General features: G+C 48.7%; 1 protein-coding gene across 5 annotated transcripts in view; it reads right to left on the bottom strand.

Annotated features, from left to right (window-relative positions):
• The window catches only part of WAPL (WAPL cohesin release factor), a 57,901-nt gene that overhangs the window by 16,392 nt on the left and 22,264 nt on the right, over positions 1 to 19,245 (bottom strand). For all 5 annotated transcript variants that reach the window (XM_081329721.1, XM_081329720.1, XM_081329718.1 and 2 more), the window contains 8 exons: positions 14,408 to 14,557; positions 14,126 to 14,262; positions 9,234 to 9,345; positions 6,847 to 7,071; positions 5,512 to 5,623; positions 4,821 to 4,918; positions 2,274 to 2,350; positions 971 to 1,146 (listed from right to left, as the gene is read on the bottom strand). In XM_081329721.1, the coding sequence (XP_081185847.1) occupies positions 971 to 1,146; positions 2,274 to 2,350; positions 4,821 to 4,918; positions 5,512 to 5,623; positions 6,847 to 7,071; positions 9,234 to 9,345; positions 14,126 to 14,262; positions 14,408 to 14,557 (1,087 nt within the window). The remainder of the gene's footprint in view (positions 1 to 970; positions 1,147 to 2,273; positions 2,351 to 4,820; positions 4,919 to 5,511; positions 5,624 to 6,846; positions 7,072 to 9,233; positions 9,346 to 14,125; positions 14,263 to 14,407; positions 14,558 to 19,245) is intronic.

The following is a 19,245-nucleotide window of genomic DNA, read 5'->3' on the forward strand; positions in this document are numbered from 1 at the left end:
CCTTCGTGCCCCCCACCCCCAACTTAAAGGTAAAGGTAAAGGTTCCCCCGCACATGCGTGCTAGTCGCTTCCGACTCTAGGGGCCGGTGCTCATCTCCGTTTCAAAGCCGAAGAACCAGCGCTTATCCGAGGATGTCTCCGTGGTCATGTGGCCGGCATGACTACACGCCAAAGGCGCACGGAACGCTGTTACCTTCCCACCGTAGCGGTCCCTAATTTTCTACTTGCATTTTTTACGTGCTTTCAAACTGCTAGGTTGGCAGAAGCTGGGACGAGTAACAGGCGCTCACTCTGCTACGCGGCACTCGGGATTCGACCCGTCAAACTGCCGACCTTCTGATCGACAAGCTCAGTGTCCTAACCCACTGAGCCACCACGTCCCTCACCAACTTACAGTGACACAAACCCTCCTTTACACCATGAGAGCTAACTGCACAACGTACTGGCCTCGCACATCAATCATGCATAAAAGTTTATAAAATTATTTCCCGTTCAAGAGCCTGACAGCCCATGGATAAAAGCTGTTCTTCAGCCTGTTGGTACGGCTGGCTATACTCCTGCATCTCCTACCAAGACGACAAACTAGATTTTATTTTTGTGACCCCAAAAAAAAATGCTGCCATTACAAATGGGCAAAGCTGAAGATAAGAGACACGGATAGGACCAGAAGGGTTAAAAAGACCTTCAAGGCTAAGTAAGAGGTTTCAACTGAGGGACGACCTCACATTCAACCGAGAGACGGGCCTTTGTCTAATTTTTTTTCTTTTTTCCTTCCCCTGATGCCTGAATGGCATTTGACCTGTCGATCCCCAAAGGTCGTACTTTACATCACTTCACTCAGGCACCCCTCCCCCATACTAGTGCCCATTCAAGCAATGTCTTTAAGGACATTTTCTCTAGAGAGAACCAACTGTCTGCGGGCCTGTCAGTTTCCTCTGTCTATGCGTCGTTACATAAACGCGTGACTTACCATTATCGTTTGTCAAATTGAGTAAGACCCCAATGATGGCTCTCATACAGTCTTCTACTGCCTTACCCACGTGGTTCGTTACATTCTGGTGAGGCAGTGGCTTACTGTCTACAAGACAGATGGTGTCTTCGGCTCGGTTGTATCTCTGGATTAGCTCCTCACAGTGCTGTAATGCTCTGAAAGGTTAAAAAGTCGAGAAGGCACGGCACAAATTATTTCCTGCGTCGTCGTCCCATTTCCTTAAAGAAATGTTTCCACCAACAGATTCTGATTGGAAATTGAATGTCGATTTATCACGTCGCCCTAATATGGTGAGCCACGGCTATGATGGCTACACAGTCTTGGAAGCCACATGGTTAGCACAGCTTCCAACATTAACTTTGAAAAAGACACGTCTTGCATGTATATAAATGTGCACAGCTATTATACTGGACTGATCTACAGAACAAGCAAGTGAGACAGAGGGAAAAAAAATCTGGAATCTTAGCTCCTTCATGCACCCAGTGCTTGCTGCAAGTTCAGCACAGTGAACACCACCACTTAACAGGTCTAGCAAGCTTAAACTTTTCTCTCTAACCATGAAGACTAGGAATCTGGATCAACGTTGTTGTTTTTTTTTGCAGATGTTTCATTGCTGAAACTGAGATTCAGTGCATAGCACTGATGAGGTTACCTAGTTTGGGTCATAAAACGTCTTCAAGAAAACAACCCAGTTCAGACACCACTGAGGACCCCACAGTTCAACCCACAGTTACAATTATTCTATTTTATCGGTTTACGAATCAGTCTAAGCATCTATGATGCAAACAGGAGAAATGCAGATAAATATACACAGGAGAAAGAGGTAAATTATTTCCCACAAATTATTCTCATCAGAATTCATAAATTACACTGAACCATTTATGAGATGAATGAGGTGGCTTATCTTTTGTCACTTCCTTGATAGCTCTGATTATATCCTACACACCACTTTACAATACACAGAATCAAAGGGTGAGATTCATTTACTAGAAAAATAAAAGGATTCTCAAAATATTAAAAACGTTTGTGTAAGGTCAACCCATTTGTCCAAAACATTCTTATAAAAATTATCGAAATAATTACAGTAATAAATACAAATATAATAGCACACTATCACCAAAAAACTCAGCTCCATTTTCACTTGTTCTCTGTAAATTCAGAGAGAAGCTAGTACAGAAGTTTCAAGGCATTAAAACTTTCCAACTTTAAATATGCACTGAAGCCATGTTGATTAGTCTTTTAAATAGTTATACCATTCAAATAAATATGATTTATAACTTACTTAGCTGAAGAGACGATGAGCTGTGAATCCTTATATGCTATTAAATAGCTCTGATTCTCTGGATTGTGAACTGTTACCTGGGGGGGGGGGGAGGGGGAAATAAACAGTCAAAAGACTAACTCTTTTAAGTCCTTCTTAAATGAGCAATGCTTGCATTTGGGCAAAATTTAGCAGCCTAACTTGTAAACAGGAAGTGACCAAGCTCTCAGCATTTGAACTACACAATAACAAATCGTGAAGATTTTTTTTTAAAATGTTCTGGAGATTTAGGATTACAAAAACAACATGGCAGTATCGAGGGAGGCAAAAACATGAGGTCTGCCTCTTGGGGACACAGAGGTCCTTTAGGTCAGGGTGTCCCCAACCCCCAGTCCATAGTTTGGCAGGCCAGAACAACCGGGCCGCACAAAGAAGCAAAGCCCCATCCGTGGGATGCAGGCAGCATGTGAGACCATGCCCTCTCTGGTCCGCGGGAAAAAGCTCTCCACGGGAATCGGTCCCTGGTGCCCAAAAGGTTGGCAGCCGCTGCTTTAAGTCGGTGCTTCCCAACTGTGCCAACTTTAAGATGGGTGTACTTGCAGCCAGAATGCTGCAAGCGAAGAAGGTTAGGAAATGCTGCTTTAAGTGGAAGAGTATGGACTGGGTTTTTTAGGCTGTTCCTGGGATGCTGACTATGTCTGTGCCTGCGCGGGGATCCCAAAACAGGCCAGCCTTCCAGTAGCAAATTACAAAACACGACATGAACCAGAATCATTTCAAGCTGCCATCCTTCATTTTTTCATTTTGCAATATTTTATGAAGCTTTCCAATTTTACATTTGAGGATTTGAAAAGCAACGCGGGGACTGGGTTAATCGATAGTTCAACAGCAAAATCTTTAGTACAACACTCAGGTTACAACATCAGATATTGTTCTGTACCAGCCTGCTACCGGCCCTGCAGCAAAAGCAGGGACGACCCCTTTACAAACGGCAAGAGGCTGGAATAAAGCCTGCCAAATTTATTCACATAAAACAAGAGCAAGACAAGACACCAACCATAAAACACGAGCTAAGAAGCAGGAACAATCCAAGCGGTTGCCTTCAGCAAACCAGCCCTCCCACACATTCCCTTTAAATACAGTTCAGGGCGTGGCCTCTCTCTGCCTCCTTCCGAGGTGCCCCATTGCCTCCCTCTGTTTACTCCTGACAGACTGCCTCCTGCGTCGGGCGTCCTTGAACAGGGCCAGCTGTGGGTCATCTTCATCCACGCTGTCAGGCTCACACAGCTGGGTCTGCGTCGTGACCAGATGAGAGGGGCCTTGCTGGGGGCTCTCATCAAGCTGTCCAATCCCCTCAGCAAGCTCTTCAACACCCCCCTCCTCCTCCTCTGAGTCGTCCGACCCAACTCCCGAACCCACAGGCTGACCCTGAATCACAACAGATATTTCCTCTCTTTTTCCCTTTAACGTTTACTATCTCGCGTTCAAACTAGTACATTTCTAATTACATCAACTCAATAAAATACAGGTCATTACATTCAATCTTCATAAACAATCCGTATCCTGTTATTAGTTTTTACGTAATTTTTAAAACTTCTCATCGATATTCCAATTTAACCTTTGGTATCCACAATTTTCAGACCCTGGGTAACCAAGATCTCCCTTATCCCACTTTATAACACAACTGTGATGTCCCAAATACACCTTTTATCTGATCTTGTTCTGTTTCCTAAAAGTTAATCATTCTTGTCAATGTTAAAGGTAAAAGGTAAAGGTTCCCCCGCACATGCGTGCTAGTCGTTTCCGACTCTAGGGGCTCATCTCCGTTTCAAAGCCGAAGAGCCAGCGCTCGTCCGAGGACGTCTCCATGGTCATGTGGCCAGCATGACTAGATGCCAAAGGCACACAGAACGCTGTTACCTTCCCACCGGAGTGGTCCCTATTTTTCTACTTGCATTTTTACGTGCTTTCGAACTGCTAGGTGGGCAGAAGCTGGGACGAGTAACAGGCGCTCACTCTGTTACGTGGCACTAATAATAATAATAAACCTTTATTGACAAAGTACAACATGTGTACATTGAGATTAGCTGAGCCTTCCCCCCCCGTGCTCCCTCCCAACACACAGTGACAACAAACCCTCCATCCTACCACACCATGTGAACCAACTACGCCTCCCAAGTCAATTCTGCATAAGTTCACAGAGATTATATCCCATTCCAAAGCCTAACAGCCCACGGTTAAAAGGATTCGACCCGCCAAACTGCTGACCTTCTGATCGACAAGCTCGGCGTCCTAACCCACCGAGCCACTGCGTCCCTTGCCAATGTTACTCATTACTATTTTTCAGCAGACCCGCTCAAAAACTTTCCGCTTTCCCCACTCGAGAAAGCCCTGAAGCCAAAGCTCTGTCACTCAAGACAACTTCAGGAAGCAGAGCCAAGTTTCTTTCCTCCAAGCCTCAGTGAAGCAAAAAAAGGCAAAGGCCAACCAATCAGACGGTAGCGGGTACACCACTTTCTCCTTATTCTGCTTCAACATCCATTTTCTCAAGGATTATTTCATACTTACACTTTCCAAGACCCGTAAACATCTTTCTGCTCCCCAGAGGGAAGCCACCAATTTCTCTTCATTCTCATCGCTGCTTAAATGATCCACGCATTCTTTAACTGAGAAACAAAAGACGAGTGTGATTGTTAAGCCGGAAAGACATTTTGTAAGGGGTTTTTTTTATAGTAAGTTTTTTTTATTTATTTTTTTTCTTTAATTGTGTAACAAGCAAACATTAAGTCAATAGCAGTCTACATCACACTGCGAAGAGGAGATGAAATTGTCCCATTACATGTAAGAAAATAGCCACAGAGAGAGAAGAAATTCTTACATATAACAAGTAATAAAATTCAATTAACAACTCTTTTTGACATCCAATTGTACCATTGACTCCAAGATAGATAATACTCTGTGTCCCCTCGTCCCCTTAACATCATAGTAAGCCGATCTGATTCCTCACAGCTCATTATTTTCTGAATGATTATTTGGTCGGGTGGGCTAATATCCCTCTTCCAATATTGGGCCCACACCAGTCTTGCAGCGATGGTTATATGTAACAGCAGGTACCATGCAGTTCTATTTATATTTTGTGGTCTTATCCCCAATAAAAATACCTCAGGACACAAAGTTTTTTTTTTACTATCGAGGGATTGCTGTACATTCGTTACCAAACCTCAGCACTTCAGCACCTTTTGAAGACAAAAATAAATACCTTTATCTACAATGTGGTCAAGACCGCCCAAAAGTCGTAGCTCTTCTTTAAACCAGTCGCCTGCCCGCTTTGAAGTGAGAGAGAGGAGGGTCTCCATTGCCAGATGACCGGTCTAGAAAACACGCGCAAGTGACATCTGAATATAAACACAGCCAAAAAAGGGTGAAGCCCTCTCACAAAACAGAGCCACTGACAAACCTGTATGCGTCTCAAGACAAGATTTCCCCCGTATGCTATCAACGTTGCCAAGTCCTGGAGGAGATCCACCCTGACTGCTCTTAGAAGGCCAGATCCTGAAGCGGAAACTCAAGATACTTTGGCCACCTAGTGAGAAGGAAGGACTCACTGGAGAAGAGCCTCATGCTGGGAAAGATTGAGGGCAAGAGAAGAAGGGGACGACAGAAAATGAGGTGGCTGGATGGAGTCACTGAAGCAGTAGGCATGAGCCTAAATGGACTCCAGAAGATGGTAGAGGACAGGAAGGCCTGGAGGAACGTTGTCCATAGGGTCGCGATGGGTCGGACACGACTTCGCAGCTAACAACAACAAGATAGACAGAGACAGATAGATAGAGTAGATAGGCTAGATAGGTAGGTAGGTAGGTAGGTAGGTAGGTAGATAGGATAGAGTAGATACATAGGGTAGATAGGTAGATAGGATAGACAAGAGCAGATAAGATAGATAGAGCAGATAGATGGATAGACAGAGCACATAGAGTAGGTAGATAGAGCACATAGAGCATATAGGGTAGGTGGATAGATAGGGCAGATAAGGTAGGATAGATAGATCGATAGAGTGAATAGAGAATAGATATAGTAGATAGAGCAGATAGGGTAGGTAGATAGGATAGATAAGATAGGGTAGCTCGACAGAGACAGAGTAGATTAGATAGATAGGTAGGTAGGTAGGTAGGTAGGTAGGTAGGTAGGTAGATAGATAGATAGATAGATAGATAGATAGATAGATAGATAGATAGATATGATAGGCAGAAAGGACAGGCAGATAGGGTAGATACATACATACGAAACACACAAATAAACATACTATATACAACATACATAATGAGAAGGAAGGACTCACTGGAGAAGAGCCTAATGCTGGGAAAAGTTGAGGGCAAGAGAAGAAGGGGATGGCAGAGAATGAGGTGGCTGGATGGAGTCACTGAAGCAGTAGGCATGAGCCTAAATGGACTCCAGAAGATGGTAGAGGACAGGAAGGCCTGGAGGAACGTTGTCCATAGGGTCGCAATGGGAAGGACACGACTTCGCAACTAACAACAACAATTGTTTCTCTGTATTTTCATGCGATTAAAAAAAAGGTAAAATCGGTGCTCACCGTGATATTTTCAAGATCCAGGTGTTTATTATGAACAGTTTCACAGAGTCTTCGGATTTTTTCCTTGATTTTGTTCATGTCTTTTTCATTAAACAACCTGGAGGAGGAATCCTGCTCAAGCTCCAGAAGCCTGATCATTAAATCTAAGCTGGCTCTGTCCAGATCCATGTTTAAGCGGTCTCTGCTCAAGATATACATTAAAGCTGCTGTACAAAGCGATAAGTTCTTCAGCAAGAGAAAAAAAGAAAAAAAGAGAAAAGAACAGGAAAAAGGAGTAAACATTTTGAGTGGGAGAACGTGAGGCTAGGCCTCTCATTTCAAGACATTTTAGAAGAGCCATATAAGGTTGAACCAGGGCTTTTTTTTCTCATAGAACGCTCAGAACGGAGTTCCGGCACCTTTTTTGGATGGAACCTTGTAGGGTAGGCAAGGTGGGCTGTATGACATGCGTGAGTTCCGGCACCTTTTTCTTTTTACAAAAAAAGCACTGGGTTTAACAATGATTCAGGGTTATGAATTCACAACTCAAAACGAAACCTAGGTTTTTCCTTTCTTAGGGAATGTTACTATTAAATAGTTCTATTTCACTTAAAATACCTTTCACTTAGAATACAGCTCTATTCACTTGAAATAAGCAACTTCTCCTTAAGCTTAGCAACTGTAGCAGAGGCAATTTCATGCATATATTTGCATGTGTGTGTGCACATGTGTCCACTAAGGTAAGATAACCTTTATTGTCATTTTTTTTTTACTGAGGGCACACTGGGGCACGCATTAAAAATAAAAATTCTGTCGCAGCTCTCGAAAATGTACACCCATATAACATACATATGGACACGCTATACACATACATACGTATAGACCAGGGGTCGGCAACCTAAAAAAGGAAAAGAGCCACTGGGAACCGGTTCCATCACAAATTAAAAAAGTGGGAGCCGCATGCGTGTGTCCATGCACGCGGTTGCCATTTTTTTAAAAAAGTGAGATGGAACCGGTTCCCGGTTGCCCGACGGCGACGGCCCGTCTGCAAAGCTGCCGCTTTCAGCAGCTTTGCAGATGGGCCGCTACAGCTTCCTCAAAGAGCGGCGCCCCTGCCCGTTCGCGCGGAGGTACGCGCGCACCTCTCCAAAGGTTTGGGGAGGTGCGCGCGCACCTCCGGTCGTTCAGAGAGGTGCGCGCGCACCTCTCAGAATGGGCAGGGGCGCTGCTCTTTGAGGAAGCTGTAGCGGCCCGTCTGCAAAGCTGCCGAAAGCGGCAGCTTCGGAGACGGGCCGCGACAGCTTCCTCAAAGAGCGGCACCTCTGCCCGTTCGCGGGGAGGTGCGCGCGCACCTCTCCAAACGGGCGGTGCCACTCTCCATTTGGAGAGGTGCGCGCGCACCACTGCCTGTTCAAAGAGGTGCGCGCGCACCGGGCGGCTGGGAGGTGCAGGAGACGGCTCAAAGAGCCGCATGCGGCTCCGGAGCCGCGGGTTGCCGACCCGTGGTATAGACCTACACCCTTACTTATAAATAACATATAAATATTAATCACTGCCCATCTTGAATACATAATGGAAGGAAGAAGCTTTAGAGTTCACAAGGTTGATCCCGTATGGAACAAAAACTGCGACTGAATCTGGATGTTCTGCTTCGGATACCACGAAGCCTCCTTCCAGAAGGGAACAAGGAAGCCATAGCATTTATTTGTGTACATCTTCTGTACAAAGATTGTGAGATAATTGTAAAAAAAAAATCCCAATCCTTTGTGCATCCATATCGCTGGCAGGCTGATTCGTTCAACAGAGAAGGAGGCATGATATAAACAGCTTCCCAACTGTTACTATGGAACGCAACTGTGCTGTCCTTGGTAAAAGACAAAGTCTGTCATTTTTCTTGTGGAGTAAATATTTTGATTTCCTGCTTTACTAAAAAAAAAAAAAGCTTTTTAGAGATTCGAAAGGCCCCCATCCTCTCTTTATTCTGAAGGACACATTAACAAGAGTGATAGATGATCCTATTCTCTTTTTTTTTGTTCCTATCTGGGTTTGTTTTCTCTGCGTATTTCTTTCAGGGTGTGTGTGTGTGTGTGTGTGTGTGTGTGTGTGTGTGAAATGTTTTAAACAATTCAACTGTCCAGAGTTGTTAGGAGTTGGGCAGCATATAAATTTAAGACATTATTATTTACATCGTGTGTTAAAACGCGGGAAACCCCGCCGGTGGTATCTTCACCATTATTTTAAGAGTGGTGACATCAGCAGCAGAAATGGATAAAAAGTAAAATAAAACTGTGTTTTTCGTTTGCGGTTCCTAATCTTTTGACGCATGCAAAAAAACGTTTTCCCTTAGAACAGTAAGTCAGCCGAAAACACAGTTTTGAACTCCTGCGAATGACACGAGGCAGACATACCTGGTGATGCTGTGAGTCATCCAGTGTTTTAAAGACCATCGCAACCATTCCATGTGCTCTCAAATGCATTCGGAAACTGGGCATGGCGCATTTGGTCGCCAGACTAATAACACTGAAATGAATGAAGAAAGCAAGATTTAACGAGGATTGAGCCAATCGAAAAGCAGATAGATGCCCGATCAGAGAGAGCCATCTAGGCAAAAAGAAAAACTTTTAGAGATCGAGTGCCCAAACTGCAACCCAAAACCCACTTATCTATCGCTGGGTGCCAGGTGGGCGTGGCCCACTGGGTGGGGGTGGCTGTGGTGGTCATGGAAGATTGGGTGGGTGTGGCCAAGGTGGGTGTGGTCACCTCAATGTCGCTCGTGGGGAGGGGCACTTGTGGGGGAGTGTGCAGGGTTGGGGGAGCTCCAGGAGGTCTCTGGCAGGTGGGGCGGTAGGCAGGAGACTCATCCTGTGGGGTGAGGCAAGGCAGGGCGGGGGTGCCATTGCCATGGGGCAAGGCAAGGGCCGGGGCGGCTGCTGCCTGACACCATCGGCCCCTGCACACAGAGGCCAGTGAGCGCATGGGGGCCAACGGTGTCCGTCAGCAGCCACAGCCTACCGGCCCCTCAACCGGCACAATCTGGGGCTCCGCAGCCCGTCGCCAGCAGTTCAAAGAAGCCGCCTCCAAGATGGATGGTCGGCCGACAGCTGAGGAAGTGATGCAGTGGGTCATGCCTGGGAAAAGGAGAGCATGCAAGGTCAGGAGGGATGGGATGGGTGTGGGAGGGAAACCAGCCGTGCCGGGATGCATTCAGCCATGTGGGACCTTGGCGAATTAGCAGGCGGCTGGTTGAAGAGGGACAGTTGCCACCTGCGGGGCACGGTGCAGGTGCCCACAGAGAGGGCTCTGAGTGACACCTCTGGCACCCGTGCCAGAGGTTCACCACCACTGCTCTAGGACTTTTCATCAGACAGAATGCTATGAAACCAGACACACGAATCCTTAGGAAGGATTATCGAAAACTGGAAGGGTTGCACACACAATGGTAACATTTTGGTCCTAATAAATAAATGGCTAGCTTAATCGAACGGGACCATTGTGTAAACTTTTTTTTTGGTCATTTCTCTTTAATCGTAGTTAAGGTAAAGGTTCCCCCGCACATGCGTGCTAGTCGTTTCCAACTCTAGGGGACGGTGCTCATCTCCGTTTCAAAGCCGAGGAGCCAGCGCTTGTCCGAGGATGTCTCCGTGGTCATGTGGCCGGTGTGACTAGACGCCAAAGGCGCACGCAACGCTGTTACCTTCCCACCGTGGTGGTCCCTATTTTTCTACTTGCATTTTTACGTGCTTTCGAACTGCTAGGTTGGCAGAAGCTGGGACGAGTAACAGGCGCTCACTCTGTTACGCGGCACTCGGGATTCGACCTGCCAAACTGCCGACCTTCTGATCGACAAGCTCAGCGTCCTAACCCACTGAGCCACTGCGTCCCTTAACATGCTCTCAATAACTTTGGAGGGGAAACGTAGGACACCATCAGGACAGTGATGTTTAGCTTTGTTTATAGATAAAAACAGATTAATTCTGCCTGGTTACATACTGACAGTTTCGATACCAAGTCAAATTGTATGCGTTCTGTGCTTTCAAAAAAAAAAATCAGTAAAATTAGCTGCATGACAAATTGAAATTAAAATTACTCAGAATTGATGCAGTCATTTAAGGAAGGTAAAATGACTAAATAAATACACTAATCGTTTATGAAACATGAGATGTTTCTTCACAAATCTCATATTTCATATAAATGTGTTTTTTTCCCCGACAGAAAACCCATCAGAAACAGACGTACAATTCTCGCTTTCAAGCAAGAAAAATGAAGTCATTTCATTTTCGAGAACTGCTTGCTTTTTTTCCTGCTAAACATCAGGAAGAAAAGCATTTTTCACTCATACCATGAATTCTGCTAGCTGGAGTTCATCTTTGGAGCAAGAAAATAAATGCCCCAAATATTGTTAAAACAGTGTTCAAAATCACTCAGTATTATGAAATGCTAATGTGCATATTGCTTAGCCTTTGGGTTTTCTCAGTCGGTTTCAAAGTATCTTGGATTTGACATTCCAATGCTCTTTAAAATGTTTTATCGCTAAAATACACATTGCAACAAAGGGAAACACACATAGTTTTTTCCTTCTACGATTGGTCTATAAAGTGTAAAAAGTCATCAACTGCACTAGGATGGTGCAAAAGAAAAAAAAACTCGTTGCGGCACTTCTACAAGGAAGATCCATCAATGACGTCTTCTCCCAGTAATTGTTGTGATTCAGGGTCAGCCTGTGGGTTCGGCAGTTGGGTCGGACGATTCAGAGGAGGAGGAGGGGGGTGTTGGAGAGCTTGCTGAGGATAGCCGAGGCTCCGCAAAGCCCTCAGCCAGGCCCCTCCCACCTGGTCACCACGCAGACCCAGCTGTGTGAGCCTGACAGCGTGGATGAAGATGACCCACAGCTGGCCCTGTTCAAGGACGCCCGACGCAGGAGGCAATCAGGAGTAAACAGAGGAAGGCAATGGGGCACCTTGGAAGGAGGCAGAGAGAAGCCACGCCCTGAACTGTATAAAAGGAGAATGCGTGGGAGGGCTGGTTTGCTGAAGGCAACCGCTTGATTAGCTCCTGTTTCATGGTTCGTGTCTTGTTTTGCTCTGTTTTATGTTAATAAATTTGGCAGGCTTAATTCCAGCCTCTTGCCGTTTGTAAAGGGGTTGTCCCTGCCTTTTCTGCAGGGCCGGTAGCAGGCTGGTACAGAACAATAATTTTGACTATGCTACCCTCGGTCAAACGCATCTTATAGGAAGCACTGTGGAGAGAACTGCAAATCTTACCACCCAACTCCATCCTTATCACACATTCCTAAGGCCAGGATTAGCTGTAGACATTCAGCTGCCCTCTTTTAGCAGGCTAGAAGTGAACCAGGCATGAGACATCAAGCACAAATAGATAGCTTTGTTCTTGGGTCACATATCCCGTCGGTCCTAAAAAAAATACGTTGGAACTTCCAACTTGCCATTTTCAGTTATCGTGTTCTTCAGAAGGACCAACTTCTGGGAATTACAGTTCTAGTTTACCCAGAACAACATCCAAACTGTAGTCAGCTTGCTTAACAAAGCTTGGAAGCCATCAGCCTGCCGTCCTCCCTAGCTAATTCTCCTGTGCTCAGCATCAATTCTTACAGTCCATCATTTCCCCTTTTTCTTCTGTCCTTCTCCCCCCCCCCCATGTCAAGTAAAGCCAAGAGGCTCCCAAATAGACATCAGCAAGATCGGGAAAAATCTCCAAAGGGGGCTGTGTGCTCAATGAGCCAATTAAATAAGGGGCTGTAAAGCAGCGGGAAAATCCTGACAATCACACATAGCATTACTGCAGGCTCATCGTGGCTAGTTAAAAAGAACTCGCCTATCGTGCTTGCGTTAACCACAGTTGATTTAACAAGCCCCAGTGGTCTAGCTTCACCCATCCCCAGCTAAGCCAACGGCAATCGACCACATGATGGGTTTAGCAAGATTTGTCCACTTGAGCCGCATCGGCTTACTACTCACTGAACGGACTGAAGCGCCGGGAGATTTTCAGAGGCATCGCTTTGTGTCAAGTCACTCATAAAACTCCAGCTTATCGCGAGGATAAAGTTACCTTGCTATTAGGTAGCTCCTGATAGCTAGAAAGCAGAGAGGAAACCAAATAAAGAGAAGAGTCTTTCTCTCTGCTCCAGCATCCATTTTATTTTCCTGGACTCCAAGATCACCGCAGATGGGGACTGTAGCCAAGAAATTAAAAGATGCTTGCTCCTGGGGAGAAAAGCCATGGCAAATCTAGACAGCACACTAAAAAGCAGAGACATCACCCTGTCAACAAAAGTGTGTATAGTCAAGGCTATGGTCTTCCCAGTTGCAATGTATGGCAGTGAAAGTTGGACCAAAAGAAAGGCTGAGCGCCAAAGAATTGAAGCCTTTGAACTATGGTGCTGGAGAAGACTCCTGCGAGTCCCTTGGACTGCAAGGCGATCAAACCGGTCAGTCCTAGAGGAGATCAACCCTGACTGCTCTTTAGAAGGCCAGATCCTGAAGCTGAAACTCGAATACTTTGGCCATCTAATGAGAAGGAAGGACTCACTGGAGAGGAGCCTCATGCTGGGAAAGATTAAGGGCAAGAGAAGAAGGGGATGACAGAGGATGAGGTGGCTGCTGATGGAAACCGTGTGTCTGCTGGTGACTTGCAAAGGAGATGAGCGACAATCTATATAACATAACTGTTACGGACTTTCAGCCCAATTAGGGAGACCCTATGGCTTGGGACGGGGAAAAAGAAAAAAAAGACACAGTGGGGCCTTTCTTGACATTTACAAGATGCTGACTCACAACTCTGGAGGGTCCCCCCCCCAGGGTGGCACACTCAAAACAGCAGGGATTAAAAGCTTCCATTACCCTGGTACTCCTATCTGCACTGCAGATGGAGAGTAGAATAAGGAATATTTCCTGACTACTTTTATTAAAAGCATAAATGTTCATGAGATGCATTTGATGAATTCAAGCTACACCAGACAGCAGAAATACAAGGGATGTGTTACTGTACGAAGTAGGTCAGAAAGATGGCAGATGCTGCCCTTCTCGGTCTCCGTGCCAACTGGTGGCTTGACTCTGTCGAAGAGTCGAGTCATGTACGCCTCTTAACTAAAGCATGTTTGATGTAGCATCAGTAAGACTTTTGCACAACAGCACCAACAGAAAACATCTCGTAGTCTCAAAGTCGCCAGTTTCAATTAATAAACAGCTTCCTTCCTGTTCTCCCCTCCTGGTGCCACCGTATCACGATGCAACCATCTATGGAGGTTAAGGAAGAAGCTATTCCAAAGAAAAAATTATCTTACCTAAGGCAACGGGTGTTTAAGGGCTGATTGCTCTTCAGTCCACTTAATAAATACTCAATATCATCCGTGAACTCTTGGTTTTCTCCAAATTCTACCACATCATTGAAGTGTTTCACATGTTGTACGACAGTGTATAGCTGCAAAACAAGCAAACAACATGTGGTCAGAGATTTGAGAGAGATTTCTCAGCTTCTCTATGGAACATATACAGCTCAGATGTTTACCTTTTTTTTTAAAAAAAAGTGTACTCTGGAAAAACAGAATGTGAGTTGATCCACTTACTTCTTTGTGTTCTTTCCTACATTTCAAGGCAGTTACTATCTCCTGATAGGGCTGAGTTGGTAGAGTCACAGTTTTTATCACTTTGGGAGGTGGCGCTGGAGCTTTGAATACCCCATCGTCCTTAGGAACTGCCTCTTTTGAAGACCTGGCCTGTAAATTGCAAACATGGATGTTCAAATACAGGATGGAAAATGTTTCTCTTTTCCGCAAGACTTCAGAAGATGTTAAGGCCGACCCTTCAAAGGTGCCAATGCAACACAAAGGAGATAAGTGTTATGCTTTTAAACTGCTTATTCTGAAAGGTTCTGAGCGAGCAACTGAAACAGATTACATTTCTTCCCGTCCAAATGTTGGTCACCGTGCTACAAAAAAGATGTTGAGACCTTGGAAAAAATGCAGAGAAGAGCAACTAAGATGATCAAAGGCCTGGAGACTAAAACATAAGAAGAACAGTTGCGGGGGAGAAATAGGGGAGACATGATAGCAGCATTCCAGTATTTGAGGGGCTGCCACTAAGAAGAGGGGGTCAAACTATTCTCTAAATCACCAGATGGCAGGACAAGAAACAATGGTTGAAAACTGATCAAGGAGAGAAGCAACCTGGAATTAAGGAGAAACTTCCTGAGTGAGGACAATTAACCAGTGGAACAGACGTTGCCTTCAGAAATCATGGGCGCTCCATCACTGGAGGTTTTTAAGAAGAGACAGGACAGTCACTTGTCTGGGATGGTATAGGTTCTCCTGTTTGAGCAGGGGGCTGGACTAGAAGACCTCCAAGGTCCCTTCCAGCTCTATTCTATTCTATTCTAAAGTAAGAAGTCATTTACCGTATATACTTGAGTATAAGCCGAATTTTTCAGCCCACTTTTTGGGCTGAAAAATTCCACTTCGGCTTATACTCCAGTCAACAAAAAAAACTTACCGAGGACTTGTGCGCGGCCGAGGCTTTGGTGCTTCCGGGATCGCCCGCACCTCTCCCAAGCCACCGCCGTCCGAGACCTGCCGAAGTTTGGGGAGGTTTGGGGAGGTGCGCGCGCACCTCCCCAAACTCCGCGCCTTGCCTGCCTGCTTCTTTCCGCAGCGGAAAGAAGCAGGCAGGCAGGGCGCGGAGGAACGGAGACTTGCCGACGTTTGGGGAGGTTTGGGCGCCTCCCCAAACCTCGGCAGGTCTCCGTTCCTCCGCGCAGACCTGCCGACGTTTGGGGAGGTTTGGGCGCCTCCCCAAACCTCCCCAAACGTCGGCAGGTCTCCGTTCCTCCTGCCGACCTTTGGGGAGGTTTGGGCGCCTCCCCAAACCTCGGCAGGTCTCCGTTCCTCCTGCCGACCTTTGGGGAGGTTTGGGCGCCTCCCCAAACCTCGGCAGGTCTCCGTTCCTCCTGCCGACCTTTGGGGAGGTTTGGGCGCCTCCCCAAACCTCCCCAGGTCTCCGTTCCTCCTGCCGACCTTTGGGGAGGTTTGGGCGCCTCCCCAAACCTCGGCAGGTCTCCGTTCCTCCTGCCGACCTTTGGGGAGGTTTGGGCGCCTCCCCAAACCTCGGCAGGTCTCCGTTCCTGTTTGGGGAGGTTTGGGCGCCTCCCCAAACCTCCCCAAACCTCGGCAGGTCTCCGTTCCTGTTTGGGGAGGTTTGGGCGCCTCCCCAAACCTCCCCAAACCTCGGCAGGTCTCCGTTCCTCCGCGCAGACCTGCCGACCTTTGGGGAGGTTTGGGCGCCTCCCCAAACGTCCCCAAACCTCGGCAGGTCTCCGTTCCTGTTTGGGGAGGTTTGGGCGCCTCCCCAAACCTCCCCAAACCTCGGCAGGTCTCCGTTCCTCCGCGCAGACCTGCCGACCTTTGGGGAGGTTTGGGCGCCTCCCCAAACGTCCCCAAACCTCGGCAGGTCTCCGTTCCTGTTTGGGGAGGTTTGGGCGCCTCCCCAAACCTCCCCAAACCTCGGCAGGTCTCCGTTCCTCCGCGCAGACCTGCCGACCTTTGGGGAGGTTTGGGCGCCTCCCCAAACGTCCCCAAACCTCGGCAGGTCTCCGTTCCTGTTTGGGGAGGTTTGGGCGCCTCCCCAAACGTCCCCAAACCTCGGCAGGTCTCCGTTCCTCCGCGCAGACCTGCCGACCTTTGGGGAGGTTTGGGCGCCTCCCCAAACCTCCCCAAACCTCGGCAGGTCTCCGTTCCTGTTTGGGGAGGTTTGGGCGCCTCCCCAAACCTCCCCAAACCTCGGCAGGTCTCCGTTCCTCCGCGCAGACCTGCCGACCTTTGGGGAGGTTTGGGCGCCTCCCCAAACGTCCCCAAACCTCGGCAGGTCTCCGTTCCTGTTTGGGGAGGTTTGGGCGCCTCCCCAAACCTCCCCAAACCTCGGCAGGTCTCCGTTCCTCCGCGCAGACCTGCCGACCTTTGGGGAGGTTTGGGCGCCTCCCCAAACGTCCCCAAACCTCGGCAGGTCTCCGTTCCTGTTTGGGGAGGTTTGGGCGCCTCCCCAAACGTCCCCAAACCTCGGCAGGTCTCCGTTCCTCCGCGCAGACCTGCCGACCTTTGGGGAGGTTTGGGCGCCTCCCCAAACCTCCCCAAACCTCGGCAGGTCTCCGTTCTTCCTGCCGACCTTTGGGGAGGTTTGGGCGCCTCCCCAAACCTCCCCAAACGTCGGCAGGTCTGCGCGGAGGAACGGAGACCTGCCGAGGTTTGGGGAGGTTTGGGGAGGCGCCCAAACCTCCCCAAACAGGAACGGAGACCTGCCGAGGTTTGGGGACGTTTGGGGAGGCGCCCAAACCTCCCCAAAGGTCGGCAGGTCTGCGCGGAGGAACGGAGACCTGCCGAGGTTTGGGGAGGTTTGGGGAGGCGCCCAAACCTCCCCAAACAGGAACGGAGACCTGCCGAGGTTTGGGGACGTTTGGGGAGGCGCCCAAACCTCCCCAAAGGTCGGCAGGTCTGCGCGGAGGAACGGAGACCTGCCGAGGTTTGGGGAGGTTTGGGGAGGCGCCCAAACCTCCCCAAACAGGAACGGAGACCTGCCGAGGTTTGGGGACGTTTGGGGAGGCGCCCAAACCTCCCCAAAGGTCGGCAGGTCTGCGCGGAGGAACGGAGACCTGCCGAGGTTTGGGGAGGTTTGGGGAGGCGCCCAAACCTCCCCAAACAGGAACGGAGACCTGCCGAGGTTTGGGGACGTTTGGGGAGGCGCCCAAACCTCCCCAAAGGTCGGCAGGTCTGCGCGGAGGAACGGAGACCTGCCGAGGTTTGGGGAGGTTTGGGGAGGCGCCCAAACCTCCCCAAACAGGAACGGAGACCTGCCGAGGTTTGGGGACGTTTGGGGAGGCGCCCAAACCTCCCCAAAGGTCGGCAGGTCTGCGCGGAGGAACGGAGACCTGCCGAGGTTTGGGGAGGTTTGGGGAGGCGCCCAAACCTCCCCAAACAGGAACGGAGACCTGCCGAGGTTTGGGGACGTTTGGGGAGGCGCCCAAACCTCCCCAAAGGTCGGCAGGTCTGCGCGGAGGAACGGAGACCTGCCGAGGTTTGGGGAGGCGCCCAAACCTCCCCAAAGGTCGGCAGGAGGAACGGAGACTTGCCGAGGTTTGGGGAGGTTTGGGGAGGCGCCCAAACCTCCCCAAAGGTCGGCAGGAGGAACGGAGACCTGCCGAGGTTTGGGGAGGTTTGGGGAGGCGCCCAAACCTCCCCAAACAGGAACGGAGACCTGCCGAGGTTTGGGGACGTTTGGGGAGGCGCCCAAACCTCCCCAAAGGTCGGCAGGTCTGCGCGGAGGAACGGAGACCTGCCGAGGTTTGGGGAGGTTTGGGGAGGCGCCCAAACCTCCCCAAACAGGAACGGAGACCTGCCGAGGTTTGGGGACGTTTGGGGAGGCGCCCAAACCTCCCCAAAGGTCGGCAGGTCTGCGCGGAGGAACGGAGACCTGCCGAGGTTTGGGGAGGCGCCCAAACCTCCCCAAAGGTCGGCAGGAGGAACGGAGACTTGCCGAGGTTTGGGGAGGTTTGGGGAGGCGCCCAAACCTCCCCAAAGGTCGGCAGGAGGAACGGAGACCTGCCGAGGTTTGGGGAGGTTTGGGGAGGCGCCCAAACCTCCCCAAAGGTCGGCAGGAGGAACGGAGACCTGCCGACGTTTGGGGAGGTTTGGGGAGGCGCCCAAACCTCCCCAAAGGTCGGCAGGAGGAACGGAGACCTGCCGACGAGCCGCGGCCACACAGGGTATTCCTGTGTATTCAGGCTTGCAGAACGGCGGATCGGCTTATACTCGAGTCAATAACTTTTTCCAGTTTTGGGGGGTGAAATTGGGGGTCTCGGCTTATACTCGAGTCGGCTTATACTCAAGTATATACGGTATGTCTCAAATCTATATCTCAACTCAGAAGAAAGTTCCAGCCTAATGGTTCCAAACTTTCTAGGAAACTTGCACTGGCAATCTTTAAAAAAAAAAAAAGAAATTATACTCTTTTGGCATTTGAGATTTAAGGTGCTGGTACTTACCTTTAAAGCCCTACATGGCTTAGGTCCGGGATACTTGCAGGACCATCTGCTGCCGGGAACAAATTCCCATCGTCCAGTACGCTCACACAGAGAAGGCCTCCTCAGGGTACCGTCAGCTAGGCAATGTCGGCTGGCGACCCCCAGGGGGAGGGCCTTCTCTGTGGGAGCGCCAGCCCTATGGAATCAGCTCCCCCCTGAGCTTCGGATGGCCCAAAACCTCCAATCCTTTCGCCGCGGCCTCAAAACACGCCTGTTCCACCAGGCTGACCTAGACTAACAGGCATTTTAATTAATTTATATTTAGTATTTTTAATTCATTTTTTAAATTCTCTAATTTTAATTTACTGCACTGATGTTCTCAATTTCATTTTTATCTTG

Source organism: Vipera berus (genome assembly GCF_964194415.1).
Source record: "Vipera berus genome assembly, chromosome: 5".
Classification (NCBI taxonomy): domain Eukaryota; kingdom Metazoa; phylum Chordata; class Lepidosauria; order Squamata; family Viperidae; genus Vipera; species Vipera berus.